The sequence below is a fragment of the Rhinatrema bivittatum genome, chromosome 2, assembly GCF_901001135.1.
Source record: "Rhinatrema bivittatum chromosome 2, aRhiBiv1.1, whole genome shotgun sequence".
NCBI lineage: Eukaryota > Metazoa > Chordata > Amphibia > Gymnophiona > Rhinatrematidae > Rhinatrema > Rhinatrema bivittatum.
The window spans coordinates 526,700,149-526,719,205 of record NC_042616.1 but is presented as its reverse complement, the minus strand read 5'-3'; the positions used below and the strand labels follow the sequence as shown (position 1 = coordinate 526,719,205).

General features: G+C 43.7%; 1 protein-coding gene across 2 annotated transcripts in view; it reads right to left on the bottom strand.

Annotated features, from left to right (window-relative positions):
* The window catches only part of CARMIL1 (capping protein regulator and myosin 1 linker 1), a 511,281-nt gene that overhangs the window by 227,383 nt on the left and 264,841 nt on the right, over window positions 1-19,057 (bottom strand). For both annotated transcript variants that reach the window (XM_029590792.1, XM_029590793.1), the window contains exon 11: window positions 12,539-12,633. In XM_029590792.1, the coding sequence (XP_029446652.1) occupies window positions 12,539-12,633 (95 nt within the window). The remainder of the gene's footprint in view (window positions 1-12,538; window positions 12,634-19,057) is intronic.

The window sequence follows — 19,057 nt, the reverse complement described above, 5'->3', positions numbered from 1 at the left end:
GACGAACCCCCACCTCAAACCTGAAAGACAAATACAGAACGCTACTACACAAGTATACAACAGATCTCAACACAGCAAAGCGCAATTTCTACACGTCAAGAATTCATGATTACCAATTTAACCCAAGGACCCTCTTCGCCTATGTCAAAGATTTAACCAACCCCATCCAAAATGACACAACACCTAACTCCAGCAACATCTCCAGCGAAAAACTAGCTCAATTCTTCAAGGACAAAGTCGACAACATTATTGCCAAGATTCCCCAAACCCACAACGACCCTACTGCCATCCCCCCTCCCATCCAAGTATGGTCTCAATTCGCACCTGTTGCTTCTACAGAAATTGAACCCATCATCAAAAAAACCAACCCTGCATCCCACCCATTAGACCCCATCCCCATCAAAACCCTTAAACTCATCAGAGAGATCATTGTCAAACCAATAACCTACATCATCAACTTATCCCTCAAACAAGGAATTTTCCCAGAAAAACTCAAAAATGCCATCATCAAACCAATCATCAAAAAACCTCAACTCGACAAATCAGACCCAGCAAACTACAGACCAGTCTCTAACCTCCCATTCTTAGCAAAAATCATAGAAAAAACAGTCAACAATCAACTTACAGACCACCTTGAAACCCATAATGTTCTTCAGCCAGCACAGCATGGTTTCAGAAAATTCCTCAGCACTGAAACCCTCCTTCTCTCCCTCTCTGATACCATCCTCAGAGGCCGTGACAAAGGCAAATCGTTCCTCCTGATACTCCTTGACATATCAGCCGCCTTTGACACCATCAATCACAGAACACTCCTCACCAGACTTAAAGAAATTGGTCTTCAAGATACCACAATCAAATGGTTCAAATCCTACCTCTCAAACAGATCCTACATCGTCAAGACAAACTCATCTGAATCCTCTCAAGTGCCCCTCACACATGGGGTCCCACAAGGCTCTTCCCTATCCTCAACCCTCTTTAACATTTACCTCCTCCCACTATGCAAATACCTTTCAGATGCAAACCTCACCTACTTCGTCTATGCAGACGACATACAAATACTACTCCCCATAAACAAGTCCATCCAACTCACCATGGAAAAATGGAATAACCTCAGCTCAAATCTATCCCAATTACTATCCCAATTATCGCTATGCCTCAACCAAGCCAAAACAGAAATCCTTCACATCCACGATGACCGTCCCTCTTCTCCCCTCAAGTGCACCCCCTCCAACCACCCAGGAAACTCAATCAACCCGGGAGTGCCACAGATCTCACAAATCTCACTCACTCCATCCACAAGAAACCTAGGAGTAACAATTGACAGCCAACTCAACTTTAAACGACACATCTCCAATACAATTAAGGATGGATTCTTCAAACTCCAAACCCTGAAAAAACTTAAACCCCTTCTCCAAGCGTACGACTTCCGAACAGTCCTTCAATCAATTATCCTCTCAAAACTCGACTACTGCAACTCCCTTCTCATCGGCCTACCAGAAATCCACATCAAACCCCTCCAAGTTCTACAAAATGCCGCTGCCAGAATCATCACCAACAACAAAAAATCCTCCCACATCACACCTACCCTCAAAGAACTCCACTGGCTACCCATCACACAAAGAATCCATTACAAAACACTCACCCTCATGCACAAAAAAATACACAACAACAAAATGAACTGGCTAAACAACGCAATACATCCACACCCCACACAAAGAACTCTCAGATCCACCAACACCGGCCTCCTAGCCATCCCCAATCTCAAATCTGCACACCTCAACGCAACCCGCAAACGAGCCATAACAATAGCGGGACCCACCCTATGGAACACCCTCCCCACCTGTCTCAGAAACGAACCTTCATTGCAAGCCTTCAAAAAACACCTTAAAACATGGCTGTTTTTAAAAGCCTTCCCACCCGACCCTTAACCTGCCCGAACGCAACACACCTCATCCCCTACACAGTCTTCTCACCCCCCTGAACCCCTCACTATATTACTTCCTCCCACCCTACCTCCCACCCCACCGCCCCCCCTCCCTTCCCTCACCCCCCCCAACATTATTCCTAAATTATTCTTATTAACCATCCCTTAATCCTAAATTTATTTTTATCAACAACACATTCATGTACATATATTATTTCCTATAACCTATTGTTATATCCTATAACCTTTTGTTCCATGTACTACTGTTATAATATGTTATAATTGTTTTTTGGTTACCATGTTATAATGTAAAATAGGGCGGATCCCGCCCTATTCTCTTGGTTATCTGGAAACCGATGTGATATCTCGATTGAATGTCGGTATATAAAATAAATAAATAAATAAATTTATACATGTAGATTCATACATGTGTCTTAAAGACTAATAAAATATTTTGGGGGAAAAAATCAGTTACTGAACCAATAAAATGGGATGTTAAATTCAAGATGTGCTCTCTGTCTGATAAGACTGGAATAGAGGAAAAGCAAAATTGCTTACCTTGTAATAGGTGTTATCCCAGGACAGCAGGATGTAGTCCTCACATATGGGTGACGTCATTCACGGAGCCCTTAAGCGGGAAAAAACTTCTGGCAAGTTTCTAGAAGCTTTTGGTTTGGCTGCCTGAGGCTACTGAGCATGCCCGGCATGCCATGATATTCCCTGCCACAGGGGTCTCACTCCAGTCTTGTATGTAGCAATAAGCATTAGCAAAATAAAATAATAAAGTCTGATGTCCAACTCCGCGGGGTGGCGGGTGGGTTCCGTGAGGACTACATCCTGCTGTCCTGGGATAAAACCTATTACAAGGTAAGCAATTTTGCTTTATCCCAGGACAAGCAGGATGCCAGTCCTCACATATGGGTGATTAGCAAGCTAGAGGCTGAGTCATTGTCCATGCAGGTAACCGGAATGCTTTGTTGAAGAAATGTGTCAGCCGAAGAATATAGCAGGATGGATGTAGAAGGAGTTGGGATTAAACTGGAAACAAGTTCTTTAAGACAGATTGTCCATAGGCTGAATCCTGTCTTCCTTCCTTGTCCAAACAGTAATGAGCTGCAAAGGTGTGAAGAGAACTCCATGTTGCTGCTTTACAAATGTCAATAATTGGCACTGAACGAAAATGTGCTACTGAAGTTGACATGGCTCTTACTGAATGTGCCTTTACTCGCCCTTGGAGAGGAAGGCCTGCTTTTTCGTAGCAGAATTGTATGCAATCTGCTAACCAATTGGATAGAGTATGTTTTCCCACTGCTTTACCTGGCTTATTTGGATCATAAGAGACAAAAAGCTGATTGGATTTTCTAAGGGATATAGTGCGATTCAAATAAAAAGACAATGCATGTTTACAGTCCAAAGTGTGTAAAGCTCTTTCCCCTTGGTGAGAGTGAGGCCTTGGAAAGAATGTGGGTAGAACTATCGTTTGATTTAAGTGGAATTCCGTAACTACCTTAGGAAGGAATTTTGGATGTGTTCGGAGAACCACTCTGTCATGGAGAAACTTTGTGTAAGGTTCGTATGTGACAAGTGCTTGTAACTCACTAACCCTCCTAGCTGATGTGATGGCTACGAGGAAAATAGTTTTCCATGTGAGAAATTTAAGGTCACAGGAATCTATGGGTTCGAAAGGAGTATGCATTAACCTTGTTAAAACCAGATTCAGGTCCCATTGTGTAGCTGGAGGCCGAATTGGTGGCTTAAGGTGAGTGAGACCTCTCATGAATCTAGTGACGAGAGGTTGTGTGGATATAGGTGCATCTCCTGTCTTGTTATGATAAGCTGAGATTGCGCTGAGATGTACTCTGATTGATGATGTCTGAAGACCAGAGTCTGAAAGATGGTACAAATAGTCTAAAAGAGAAGTAGTGGGGCAAGTGAAAGGATCAATATGGTTCTGCTTGCACCAAAAAGTGAACCGTTTCCACTTGTAAGAATAATTGCGTCGTGTGGAAGGTTTGCGGGAAGCTATAAGTACCTGAGAAACATTAGTTGAAAGATTAAGGGATTGTAGGATTAAGCTTTCAACATCCATGCTGTCAGGGATAGGGATTGAAGGTTGGGATGGCGCAACCGACCCTGATCCTGAGTAATGAGATTGGGAGCTACTCCCAGGCGAATTGGATCCCTGACTGACAGGTCTAGCAGTGTGGGAAACCATACTTGTCGAGGCCAATATGGGGCTATGAGTATCATGGTCCCCTTGTCCTGTTGTAGCTTCACCAGTGTCTTGGTGATAAGCGGTATTGGAGGATATGCATATAGTAGGCCGGAGTTCCAAGGGCGAGCAAAGGCGTCCTTGGCTGGGTGGTTCTTCTGTTTGTGCAGAGAACAGAAGTTGTGCACCTTGTGGTTCAGATGCGACGCGAAGAGATCTGTTGATGGTTGTCCCCACCGTTGGAAGATTTTGGTCGCAATGGAGGGATTCAGAGACCATTCGTGTGGCTGGAACTGGCGACTGAGTCGGTCTGCTAGGACGTTGTGAATCCCTGCTAGATAAGTGGCCTGCAGGAACATTGAGTGGTCTAGGGCCCAGTCCCAGATTTGTGCTGCTTCCTGACAGAGGAGATACGAACCAGTACCTCCTTGTTTGTTGATGTACCACATGGCTACTGTACTGTCCGTTTGGATTAGCACAGTCTTGTGTGAAAGGTAGTCCTTGAACGCATGCAGCGCATAACGTATAGCTCGAAGTTCTAGAAAATTGATTTGATATGTGGCTTCGAGTTTTGTCCAAGTCCCTTGAGTTTGAAGAGTGTGTAGATGAGCTCCCCATCCCAAGGTGGATGCATCTGTAGTTAATGTTATCTGAGGGATCGGTTTTTGGAAGGGTAGGCCCTTGCGTAAATTGTCCTTGATTATCCACCATTGTAGCGAGGCTCGAAGTTGGTGGGTTACCTTGACTTGATAATATAGCGGTTGAATGGCTTGGATCCATTGTGATCGTAGAGTCCATTGGGTGAGTCTCATGGCAAGTCGTGCCATAGGAGTGACGTGAACTGTGGAAGCCATGTGGCCTAGCAGGATTAGAAACTGATGAGCTGTCACTTGTGGTTGAATTGATATATAGTACGCCAGCTGGGACAGCGTGTGTGCACGGTCCTTTGGAAGAAAAGCGTGTGCTAGGTTTGTGTTTAATTCTGCACCTATATATTGGAGTAAATGAGACGGGTGCAGGTGGGATTTTTGATAATTGATGAGGAATCCCAACTTGTGTAGTAACTGTATTGTGCAATGAAGAGAAGTTACTGCTCCTTGCTGTGACTGACTTTTTATGAGCCAATCGTCGAGATAAGGGAACACATGAACACCTTGTTTGTGCAAATGTCCCGCCACCACAGCTAGGCATTTGGTGAATACTCGTGGAGCTGAGGCTAGGCCGAACGGCAAGACTCTGTATTGGAAATGGTGATTTCCCACCTTGAATCTGAGGTATTTGCGATGAGGTGGGAAGATTGGAACGTGAGTGTATGCGTCTTGAAGATCCAGAGAACAAAGCCAATCTCCTTGTTGTATGAGTGGAAGCATGGTTCCTAATGATACCATCCTGAATTTTTCTTTTCTGAGAAATTTGTTGAGATTTCTGAGATCTAGAATGGGACATAGGCCTCCGGTTTTCTTTGGAATGAGGAAATACCGGGAATAGAATCCTCTTCCCTTCTGATTGTGTGGTACATGTTCCACAGCTCTTGCTGTCAGAAGAGCAGATAATTCTTGTAATTGAGGATTGTTGTCTAGATAGGAGTTTATTGGTGGTAACTCCTGAGGGGGAGATGTGAAGTCTAGTTGGTAACCTTGACGAACTATTGATAAGACCCACTGATCTGTTGTAATGTTTTCCCATTGCGTGTAAAATTGGGAAATTCTTCCCCCAACTGGCAACTGTGGATGAGGGTTGGGTAGTTGGCAGTGTTCTCTGGAACGGTTTTCAAAAACCAGAGGTTGAAGTTGTTTGAGGTGGTGGCTGAGGCCGTGCGGCTCGTTGCTGTCGCTGTTGAGGACGCTGTTGGGTTCTCGCAGGCCGTGGTCTAGTGTTCTGCGGATAATATCTCCTTGGCCTGTAGAATGGACGCTTTGTGTCCCTACGGGGCGGCCTACGTGGAGGATGAGATGATGTATCATGTGACAAAGTGGAGAGCTGTTTCAAAGTTTCAGGGTGATCTCTAAGTTGTGCCACAGCGTCTTGCACTTTTATGCCGAACAAATTGTCACCCTGACACGGCAAGTCCACCAATTTGTCCTGTACTTCTGGACGCAAGTCCGAAGCTTTTAGCCAGGCCCATCTTCTTGCAGATATTCCAGATGCTGCAGTCCTAGCAGAGGTCTCAAAGGCGTCGTATGCTGCTCGAACCTCATGCTTTCCAGCATCTAGGCCCTTTTGGACAATCTGTTGAGCTGCCTCTTGTTGTGACTGAGGCAGGGAGGGTATAAAGTCCTCTATCTGCTTCCATAAATTTCGTTGGTGCTGCGTCATATATAGTTGATAAGCAGCAATTCTGGAATTGAGCATAGCCCCTTGATAAATCTTTCTGCCGATGAGGTCTAGAAACCTGTTATCCTTTCCAGGGGGAATAGAGGCATGCGTTCTGGATCTACGTGACTTCTTTTGGGCAGATTCCACCACTAGGGAATTGTGAGGAAGCTGAGTTCTTTCAAATCCTGGTGCAGTTTGGACCAGATAGGTAGAGTCCACTCTTCTGTTGACTCCAGGGATTGTGCAAGGGTGTTCCCAGATTCTTTGCTGGAGTTGCAGCAACACCTCATGTACTGGAATAGCCATATTATGTTTTGGGGGATCTACGAATTGTAGGATTTCCAGTGTTTGTTGTCTTTCGTCCTTTTCAGCTTGGAGTTGAAAAGGAATAGATTCTGACATCTCTTGGATAAACGCCGAGAATGATAAGTCCTCTGGAGGGGACTGTTTCTTTGCTTGAGGAGGAGTATGTTCAGATAGGAAATCCTCCGAAGAATGGTCAGATTGTGTATCTGACCATGTATCTGATATGGGCTGGTACTTATGAGAAGTTTGTACTCTAGATGGGGACATCCCAGATGTGCCCTGCAAGGGATCTTGATGGTCAGGTGAAGTGTCACTTACTTCCATTTCTCTCTCTATTTCTTCCTCTTCTTCAGGCCCAACAGGCAGGGATGCCAAAAGATCTTGGTATCGCTTCGTGAGGATTGCATGTAATTTCCTTTCAGAAGAGATGTCAGGGACAGGTTTGGAAGTGTGTTTAAACTTCCCTGGTGCCTTTTTTGAGGAAGAAATTAGGCCGTGTACAGGAGGTTCCGTTGAAGCTATTGTATAGTGAGGTGTTACTGTGGAAGTAACTGGTATGGAGATGGGAATCAGTGAAGAAATAGGCCTGGGAATCCATGAGGATGCAGAGGTCATCGATGCCATCGATGGCTGCAGCTGGATCGACGATGAGGCTAGTGATATCGAATCGGTAGCCCGTGTCGTATCTGAGCAGGTCGGGAACGTTGCCGGTACAGATAGTGTTGTTAAAACATCCGTTTATATCGGCATCGTCATCGAGGTCGATGGTTGTAGAGCCATGGAGATGGATGGTGGCATCGACACCGAAATAGATGGCGTCATCGACTCTGTAGTCTGCATCGACTGGTCCTTCGGCATCGGCTCGATGGCCGGCATCGACTGTAAAGTCGGCATCGACCCGGTGGTCGGCATCGGCGATGACGCCGGCATATTCTCTTTGAAGGCATCTGTAACTATTTGCTTGATTAAAGCCGTTAAGTCAGATACGGATGTCGATGGCAGCGATTCTGTAACGCTGGTCGATGACTTTTTTCAGCGTTTAGGCACCGGTTCCTCTGGCGGTGGAAGTGGAGGAATTAAATGATGTCTACGGTGCTTATGTGGCGGACGAATGTCAGACGCCGATTTTGTCGACGATGTGGATGGGGTTGGCGAGGAGGCGTCCCCCGATCCTTCGGTGAGGCGTTTGGTTATCACGTCCCCCAATCCTTCGGTGAGGCGTTTGGTTATCAATAACTTTTTTGTTACGCCGGCCGGCGAGGATTTAGAGGAAGTTATCGGTGATGGCGGTGTTTGAATTTGAAATATTTGGGCCATCTTTTCGTATCTGAGTTTCCTACCTTTCGCCGTCATTTCTTGGCACTGGGTACAGGCCGCGATGTTATGGTCCTTTCCCAGGCAGCGAACGCACTCGACGTGCGGGTCTGTAATTGACATAGTCCGGTTGCAGGCCGGACATTTTTTGAACCCTGAAGTTCTGTCGGTCGACATCCGATCGATCGGTGTTTCTTTTTGAAGAAAAAGTTATGGTGTTTGTCACCAGCCGGTGACAAACCGAATGAGATCAGGTAGGGTGAAAAAAGTTGTAAAAAACTTGTAACGTTGTGAGGTAATCACAGGCTCCTAAGAAGAACGCGATGCAGTCAGCAGCACGGAAAAAAGAAGACTGGAGTGAGACCCCTGTGGCAGGGAATATCATGGCATGCCGGGCATGCTCAGCAGCCTCAGGCAGCCAAACCAAAAGCTTCTAGAAACTTGCCAGAAGTTTTTTCCCGCTTAAGGGCTCCGTGAATGACGTCACCCATATGTGAGGACTGGCATCCTGCTTGTCCTGGGATAAAGTCCCTTTCTAATAACACATCCAAAAAGGAAACATAACTAGTATTGTTAACTCAAAAGAGCTAGCAATTACAGAATAGTCACACTTGGGTAACCTAAAGCGACCTATCAGAAATTCACCATCATAAAATCATTCCTTAATACTATACATATTGTTACATTACATAAGAACATAAGAAAATGCCATACTGGGTCAGACCAAGGGTCCATCAAGCCCAGCATCCTGTTTCCAACAGTGGCCAATCCAGGCCATAAGAACCTGGCAAGTACCCAAAAACTAAGTCTATTCCATGTAACCATTGTTAATGGCAGTGGCTATTCTCTAAGTGAACTTAATAGCAGGTAATGGACTTCTCCTCCAAGAACTTATCCAATCCTTTTTTAAACACAGCTATATTAACTGCACTAACCACATCCTCTGGCAACAAATTCCAGAGTTTAATTGTGCGTTGAGTAAAAAAGAACTTTCTCTGATTAGTTTTAAATGTGCCCCATGCTAACTTCATGGAGTGCCCCCTAGTCTTTCTACTATCCGAAAGAGTAAATAACCGATTCACATCTACCCGTTCTAGACCTGTCATGATTTTAAACACCTCTATCATATCCCCCCTCAGTCATCTCTTCTCCAAGCTGAAAAGTCCTAACCTCTTTAGTCTTTCCTCATAGGGGAGTTGTTCCATTCCCCTTATCATTTTGGTAGCCCCTTCTCTGTACCTTCTCCATCACAATTATATCTTTTTTGAGATGCGGCGACCAGAATTGTACACAGTATTCAAGGTGCGGTCTCACCATGGAGCGATACAGAGGCATTATGACATTTCCGTTTTATTCACCATTCCCTTTCTAATAATTCCCAACATTCTGTTTGCTTTTTTGACTGCCGCAGCACACTGTACCAGCGATTTCAATGTGTTATCCACTATGACACCTAGATCTCTTTCTTGGGTTGTAGCACCTAATATGGAACCCAACATTGTGTAATTATAGCATGGGTTATTTTTCCCTATATGCATCACCTTGCACTTATCCACATTAAATTTCATCTGCCATTTGGATGCCCAATTTTCCAGTCTCACAAGGTCTTCCTGCAATTTATCACAATCTGCTTGTGATTTAACTACTCTGAACAATTTTGTGTCATCTGCAAATTTGATTATCTCACTCGTCGTATTTCTTTCCAGATCATTTATAAATATATTGAAAAGTAAGGGTCCCAATTACAGATCCCTGAGGCACTCCACTGTCCACTCCCTTCCACTGAGAAAATTGCCCATTTAATCCTACTCTCTGTTTCCTGTCTTTTAGCCAGTTTGCAATCCACGAAAGGACATCACCACCTATCCCAAGACTTTTTACTTTTCCTAGAAGCCTCTCAAGAGGAACTTTGTCAAACGCCTTCTGAAAATCCAAGTATACTATATCTACCGGTTCACCTTTATCCACATGTTTATTAACTCCTTCAAAAAAGTGAAGCAGATTTGTGAGGCAAGACTTGCCCTGGGTAAAGCCACGCTGACTTTGTTCCATTAAACCATGTCTTTCTATATGTTCTGTGATTTTGATGTTTAGAACACTTTCCACTATTTTTCCTGGCACTGAAGTCAGGCTAACCGGTCTGTAGTTTCCCGGATCGCCCTGGAGCCCTTTGAAATATTGGGGTTACATTTGCTATCCTCCAGTCTTCAGGTACAATGGATGATTTTAATGATTAGTTACAAATTTTTACTAATAGGTCTGAAATTTCATTTTTTAGTTCCTTCAGAACTCTGGGGTGTATACCATCCGGTCCAGGTGATTTACTACTCTTCAGTTTGTCAATCAGGCCTACCACATCTTCTAGGTTCACCGCGATTTGATTCAGTCCATCTGAATCATTACCCATGAAAACCTTCTCCATTACGGGTACCTCCCCAACATCCTCTTCAGTAAACACCGAAGCAAAGAAATCATTTAATCTTTCCACGATGGCCTTATCTTCTCTAAGTGCCCCTTTAACCCCTCGATCATCTAACGGTCCAACTGACTCCCTCACAGGCTTTCTGCTTCGGATATATTTAAAAACGTTTTTACTGTGAGTTTTTGCCTCTACAGCCAACTTCTTTTCAAATTCTCTCTTAGCCTGTCTTATCAATGTCTTACATTTAACTTGCCAATGTTTATGCTTTATCCTATTTTCTTCTGTTGGATCCTTCTTCCAATTTTTGAATGAAGATCTTTTGGCTAAAATAGCTTCTTTCACCTCCCCTTTTAACCATGCCGGTAAATGTTTTGCCTTCTTTCCACCTTTCTTAATGTGTGGAATACATCTGGACTGTGCTTCTAGAATGGTATTTAACAATGACCACGCCTCTTGGACATTTTTAACTTTTGTAGCTGCTCCTTTCAGTTTTTTTCTAACAATTTTTCTCATTTTATCAAAGTTTCCCTTTTGAAAGTTTAGCACGAGGCCTTGGATTTGCACACTGTTCCTTTTCCAGTCATTAAATCAAATTTGATCATATTATGATCACTATTGCCAAGCGGCCCCACCACCGTTACCTCTCTCACCAAGTCCTGTGCTCCACTGAGTATTAGATCTAAAATTGCTCCCTCTCTCGTCGGTTCCTGAACCAATTGCTCCATAAAGCTATCATTTATTCCATCCAGGAACGTTATCTCTCTAGCGTGACCCGATGATACATTTACCCAGTCTATATTGGGGTAATTGAAGTCACCCATTATTACTGCACTACCAATTTGGTTAGCTTCCCTAATTTCTCTTAGCATTTCACTGTCCATCTCACCATCTTGACCAGGTGGACGGTAGTATACCCCTGTCACTATAGTCTTCCGTGACACACATGGGATTTCTACCCATAAAGATTCAATTTTGTATTTAGTCTCATGCAGGATGCTTATCCTGTTGGACTCTATGCCATCCCGGACATAAAGTGCCACACCTCATCCCGAGTGCTCCTCTCTGTCATTGCGATATAATTTGTACCCCGGTATAGCACTGTCCCATTGGTTATCCTCTTTCCACCATGTCTCTGAGATGCCAATTAAGTCTATGTCATCATTTACTGCTATACATTCTAATTCTCCCATCTTAGACTTCTGGCATTGCTAACAAATCTATTTTAATGCTAGTTATCTCCATGTGAACTTCGGCTTTGTTTCCTTGACAAGGCACAAATCTTAATGCAGTCTGTGCTCAAAATGCTGATGTGACAGACATGTATCCAGAAGGCTACTAAATGTGTAAAACAGTCTCATTCCACCAAGATAGAGTAAAAAAGAAAAAGTATTTCTAGGCTTCAGATTCTGTCCCGAGTGCTAAAACGTAGGCTGTTCATAACAGATGGAAACAAGGCATGCATTAGCAGATCTAGCTGAAGGAAAAAGCCAGCCAGGCTGGAATGCTCCCTGCGAATGTATCCTGTAAACTATGGCACTAGATTTCCTCAAGAGGCGGGGTCTTAATGATTTTAACTGCCAACTGGGTTATTTCAAGAATCCATTCTGCACATATGTCAGCTGGCTATTAGAACAAATACAATCATTACCATCCCCCCCTTTTTTGTTTTGATTCATGTTTTTCTGCCGGAGACAACATTGCCATTTCTTGGCAGCGCTGCCGCCTCAGCTGCTCCAATTACTACAAAATCTAAATAAATCAACTGAAGGAAAAAGCACCAGAGACAAGAAGCTGGCAAATTGACTTTTTTTGCCAACTCCGGCAAGCACTGCCAGTTTAAATTCATTCAGTGTCGCTAACGCTGGCAAATGCAAAGCTCGAAGAGAACTGCAGAAGCAAAGAAGGCAACCAGCCCTCAGTCATCTGTGGACAGCACATTTATAGTACAATTACCTCGAGCACAATACGCCATTATGTACACAAGGTTGCAGGAAATGGCATTAATCTGCTTTGGTTGTTTGCGAATGTTAAACTTGAACATTACCTCTATCCTCAAGTGGATTGCTGGCAAGGTTAATTGTGTGAAGTCCTGAGTTGGGATTATGGGCTAGGGCATTGGCTAGTTTCTGTGCAAAATCTCTGCAAGACAGAAAGGATTATACTTAAATATTTCAATTACCAAACTTGAAAACGTAATCAGAACGTTTGCATTGGAACTAGCAATGGGACGCGAAAAGCTTGCATACATTATCAGCCCACTTTCTTCACTTTGTTTTCAAAATTTCACGTAGAACACACAAACCCGCTCCCGCCAAGGTATACAATGCTTTGTAAATGATAAATACTGTATTGCAATACAACTATAGACCAATAAAGCAAGAGGGTAGGCTAAGAAAGCTGTTTAGGCAACAATGTAAATTAGACACCAAAAGTAGTCCAAGGTTGAGCTTTATTTGAAAGGAGATGTATATTTTATATCTGTGTCCAACTCAGGCCGAGTTTCACCCCTGAGGCAGCCCTGGTTGGGCGAAACTTGGCCTGAGTCGGGCACAAATATAAAATATACGTCTCCTTTCAAATAAAGCTCAACCTTGGACTACTTTTGGCGTCTAATTTACATTGTTGCAATACAACTATCACATACACTTCATAGTCAGGAGTCATCGTGTTCAAAGCTGCAGAGATAGCATTCACTGCTTCCAGGGCAGGGCAAGGGAGAGAAAGAAGAGCATCTTGGACATTGCACAATGGTGGCACCTAGTGGCCAGACTCGGGGGGTGCATGCTTGCTTGGTTCCAAACAATGCCTTCCCCCTTTGGTCCCAAACGAAGGGCTCTCACTGTGATGGCTGACCATGGGATGGGAGGTGCCGGGGATGTTAAAGAGAGAGGGAACCCTCCTCCCCACCCCCCCCACACACATGCAGCAAACCTATTTCTAACTTTGTTATTGAAAAAAAAAGAGAAAAGACCGTCCGCCCTCCCCCACTCTCCAATCCATACACAGCTTTCTATTGAGATTCGCCTATTTCTGGCAGCATGCCTTCAATTGCATCAGTGCAAGTCTCAAGATCATTTTTTGTGTATAGATCATTGGTGCACGTTCCTTGAAAGGTTACGATAAATGCAACCAACTGCAGAATATTGGGGTGGGGGTGGGGGTTTAGTGTCAAATAAAACTCTGACCCAAACTTTGTGTAAAACCTTGATATTATTTGTTCTAGCAGTGATTTCTCTAGGAAAAGACTTATGGAAATCAGTTCACACACATTTCTACACTTTAAAAACACATTTAGTCGATTATGGCAAAACTGCATGAACAAATACAGTTTTGCTTACACAGTTTCACTAAAACATCTCTTTTTTAAAATTTTTAAACAGATGTGTAACAGACACTCAGTTGTTACCATTGAGGCCTGGGTGAACCCTTAGTAAGCGTGCAAGTTAATGTATGGCGGAGGTTACCATTCAAATACAGCCCCTCCCCTTTGAGGCATCTGGAATGGCCGCCCCCCTTGAGAAAATTTTTTTTTTTTTTTTTAAACAACCCTCTCCAGAGGGTCGGGAGGCAGAGCCTTACGGTTTGTTAGCAGTTAAGAGGTAGAGAGGAGATTTTTCCTGAGTTGTTTTTTCAGGCCCAGTCAGAGAAGCCAGGCAAACCCTGCGCTAGAGATACTGACCGGGGTCAGGAGGGTTTTCCTTATCCAGTCCACTCCCTGGCTGGCAGGGGTTTTTCCCGCTGAGTTGTTTTGTGGGTTTTTACAATTAAATTGGTAGGATCCTTATGAGAGTCTGGGCTGGGGGGGAACTCTGTGTCTGGGGCTGTGCAGTTTAAGGAAGACCTGCCCTCCATATCTTCCATGAGGATGGAGGTGGCAGTGACCTGCTGCAAGGAGGAACTCCGGTGTTGACTGCCTTTGAAGGGAAAAGACTTCGGTTCTGAGATCCAGGAAGAAAGTTTTGGCTGCCCCTTCCTGCTTGGAGAAAGGCTAGCTGCCTGCTTCAAAGAGATCCCTCCTATCAGGGACCTGAAAGAGGCTGAGAGGATCCGGAGATTCAGAATATCTGCTAACTTGTGAGTAAAAGGAAAGATGACTGAGAACACCTCTCTCTCTCTTTTCACCCCTACGGAGAGAGAGAGAGAGAATTAACTCTCTGTGCCAAGGACAGTTTTAACAATTTTGCTAGTGCTGTAGAGGTTTTTCCTGCCCACATAAGGAATTCCCCTGTCCATCTGGGAAATCCACTTAGCCAAGCCCTGGAGCGTGGCTGCTTCCTTGCCCTGGCACAGACCGAGGAAAGACATACTGTTAAGGCCAAAGAAATTCTGCCATGCTGAAGATTAATTTATTATGCCATACTTCACTAGGGTTTAACAGCAAAGGCTTTATTTTGGGACACTAACCAATTGACTCCAGAGAGTTAATTTTGGCAATCTACAGCAACAGTGAGGAACCATACCCCTTCTCCCAGGGATAATGGAAACAGCGAGGAAACATACCCCCTTTCCCAGGGATAATGGAAACAGCGAGGAACCATACCCCCTTCTCCCAGGGATAATGGAAACAGCGAGGAACCATACCCCCCTTCTCCCAGGGATAATGGAAACAGCGAGGAACCATACCCACCTTCTCCCAGGGATAATGGAAACAGCGAGGAACCATACCCCCCTTCTCCCAGGGATAATGGAAACAGCGAGAAACCATACCCCCTTCTCCCAGGGATAATGGAAACAGCGAGGAAAAATACCCCCTTTCCCAGGGATAAATGAAACAGTGAGGAAAAATACCCCCTTTCCCAGGGATAATGGAAACAGTGAGGAACCATACCCCTTCTCCCAGGGATAATGGAAACAGCGAGGAAACATACCTCTTCTCCCAGGGATAATGGAAACAGCGAGGAAACATACCCCCTTTCCCAGGGATAATGGAAACAGTGAGGAACCATACCCCTTCTCCCAGGGATAATGGAAACAGCAAGGAAACATACTTCCTCTCCCAGGGATAATGGAAGGCATGTCACCCTTAGCACTCAGGTTGCTGAAAGTTAACTCTTTCCACCCCTCAAAAAGAATCCGTACCATGGGGAAAGACACTGTAGGAACAGCTAGCCAGGGTTCCAGCCTTGAAGAGACAATACACAAGTTTATGGCTCCATTGGTGTGCAGCCTGCTTCCCAGATTTAATTTTCCTTCTTGGGCAATGCTTGGAATATATTCATATCCTCAACTTGGTTGGGTGGCAAGGTATTGATGTCCCCACTTCCAAAATTGTATAGGTGCTCAGTCTCAGCCAAAAGGGTTATCCTTTGCTTACAAAGAAAGGCTGCAAAGAAATTTTCCAACACCTAACCACAAATGCTTGCCAAAGCACAAAGATGGTGGTGTTTTGATGTTCTGAGTGCTCGATCTCTCTAATGTTCCTTGCTTATGGAGTTGTTCCTAATTCATGACTAGGAGATCCTTTTGCCAAATTTTGCAGTGCTGCAGTAATGCCTTTGCGTTTCATGGCCTACGGCAAATTAACTATTGAAAAATGCTTAAAGTCTATTGATGAAACAATTCCTTTGAGATGCATGTAAACTATACCAGCAGTTCATGGGCTGAAGCATTATTGATGGAGGCACCACAAGTGAATTTGTCTTGTCCAAAGTCGAAAATGTTTGGATATTGAATATTTACATGTGATGGAGAATCTTAGTTCTGAGGAGACACAGCTCACCATAGCCTGCTGCATTCACAACTGATGGCACTGCATATTGACTCAGGACTTTGCTCCCCCCTTAAAAAAAAAAAAATAAAAATAGAGACTGTAGAACAAGCATCACCTCAATTACTACACTGATTTATTTCTTTATTTCCTGGGATACTGGGGAGAGATGTCTATGCCTTCTGAAATCAGGAGGTTGCCGATTCAGTTGTATCACACTTCACCATTAATTAATGCCTATTCCAGAAAACCTCATCACAATATGATTTTTGGGAGAACAGGTCAGGTGCAGCTTCAACTAGACAACTCACATACAATGTACAAGAAGAATCCGAAGCTCATAGCAGAAGACAGAACAGATTCTGTACATGGTATAGGAATAAGATTTAGGCCTTCCTCTTTGAGAACTAGTTCTGTTGGTTGTTTACCTGATGTAGGTGTACTGCAATTTTATTTCTCTATATGCCAATGAGAATGTCATCAAGATGTTTAATATTCAAGTAAAGATATAAAAAAACAGAGATATTGCTAAAGAGTTATATTTAGACTTGAGCTTTTAGAAAGTTGCCCTCATTTTTTTTATTTTTATTTTATTATTTTGAAGTCCATATTACACCTGCGAGAACCTAAAGGATTCTCTACTAGAAAGACTAATCCAATTCTTTGAAGAGGAGCAGAGTGATGTAGTTAGCAACAGTTGTGGGTTTCGTCTCCCCCATGTGGGAGATTCAGCTGGAGTGCTCTAACAGTTTACAAATCTCTGCTACCATCTCAGGATTTGGATTCCTTAGTTGACCCTTGTAGGGGCAGCATGCCCTTTGATGTCCACACTTCTAATTATTTTCTTGGGCAAGAGACTCAAGTCTCGTGAACTGAGACCTGGGTAAAAACATGGAACAGAGTGCCTTATCCCCTATTTTTCTCCAAGCTTTAGAAACCTTTTGTCAAGTGAGAAGGAAGCCTTTCCACCCTTCCTGCCTCTTGTTTGGTTTACATTTTGAGTAAGACTTGTTTTCCTTCTGGTTTTTATTTCATTGACTGAGTGTCCTATTGCCCAGGGACCCAGATTGTGTAACATCTGGAGAAAGTGATGTCTTTCTTCTAGGAAACCCCTGAAGAGTAGCTGTGTCATCATAGAGGGGAAGTCTGACAGTATCATTCAAGAGCGAATCACTAATGACCCAGGTGAGAAACACTTAGGAGAGGAGCGCTGCCAGGAAAAGAAATGAGAATAAGGAAGACTACAGGAGAGGTGGGTCTTGAAATTAAATATCTGGGACTAAATTTCTATCTATTTCACAATGGGAAGAGCTGACCATTAATTCTACTGATTGGCAAGGAGAAGGAGCTTAATTAGCGAAGGAATTTGCTCTAGTCATCTAAAAATATTTGCTGAAAGTGTAAGGTCATAAATTTATTAAGAACTTTTCATTCAATTCTACCAAATGATCATAGTTGGAAACCAGACCAACTTCCAGCACAAATATTGCTGTTTACCTACTTGAGATTATCAGTGCTGTTTACAGGGGCCTTAAAGGGTGACTGGGTGTAAAGCAATGCATTAGGGCTTAGATAGGTTAATGTCCCCGTCCCCACAGGGAATTCTAGACACTCAGAGTGAACTGACATCTTTTTGACAACTGAGCACTTAATATCAGAACTGAGATGTGTGCCCTGAGCCCCGATCTGGGACTACCCAGCCCAACTGATCTACAAACAGTAGGCACATATTGCTATTACAATACATGTCTGCCCAATACCCAATGGAATTGACTTCAAGAGTAAAGTGAAGGTGAAAAGCAGTGCCTTGCACATATCACATCGATTGTGTACAATTTGTGCACATGGTGAAGCAGACTGAACATAATCTAACCCTACATAGAAACAAATCAACTGTACCTGCTGCAGCACACTAAACAGCTGACAGATCAAAATAATCTAGATACAATAATGTACTCCTGTACCTGTCTGAAATGTATCTCAGATTCTTCCTAGATTACGAATTGGACTTTGTAAATGGAACGACTATAAAGATAGCCTTCTCTGGCATACAGGATAAGAAGTTCTGGCATGCTAAAGTCACTCTGTTTCATGCAATTCTTCATAGACTGTAAACTCAGAAGCAAAACATGAATTTGTAACTCACATTGTAGATGTATTACACATTAAGCTACTCAATTAAAAAATATCTATAGTTTTCAGTGCATATAAGAAATGTGGAACTAAAGTACAACATTTCCAATTTTTTCTTACTGAGTTAGTTGCCATGTTCCTTGCTCATGAGGGTCTCCGACCTAAACAGCTATTTTATGCAAACGGAGGCACCCATTTGACTCTAGCCTCCTTTCTTCAGTTTTATTTATCTGTAGAAAGATATAACCCTTCTTCAAACATAATGATTTCCTTAAATGGGGACAGGTACAATATCAGGAACAGAAATAACAACTCTGGAAAGAGTAAGTGGACCTTAGATCAGGCCCAATTTGCATATAGGCAACTGCCTACAGCACCAAAATTTCGAAGGCGTCATCCAGTCAGCCCAGTACTGAAAAAAGCATGCCAACAGGGATCCAGGCAGCGCTGCGTCCTCAACTGCAACAGAAAGAAAACAAGTATGGGGCCAGTCAGCCAGCACATGTTGACAGGCCCTGCAATGGTCCCACCCTCCACACAGGTTTCCTTAGCAACAAAAAGCCCACACAGGAAGAGGAGTGGGGTCACCACAGGGTCTGTGGACACGTGTCAGCTGACAGGCCCTCACATTGATTTTCCTTCTGTTGCTGCTGAAGCGGCCATGTTGCCTGGTTCCCTGGCAGGGTTGCTGTCTTATGTACTCCAGCATGAGAACAAGAGGGG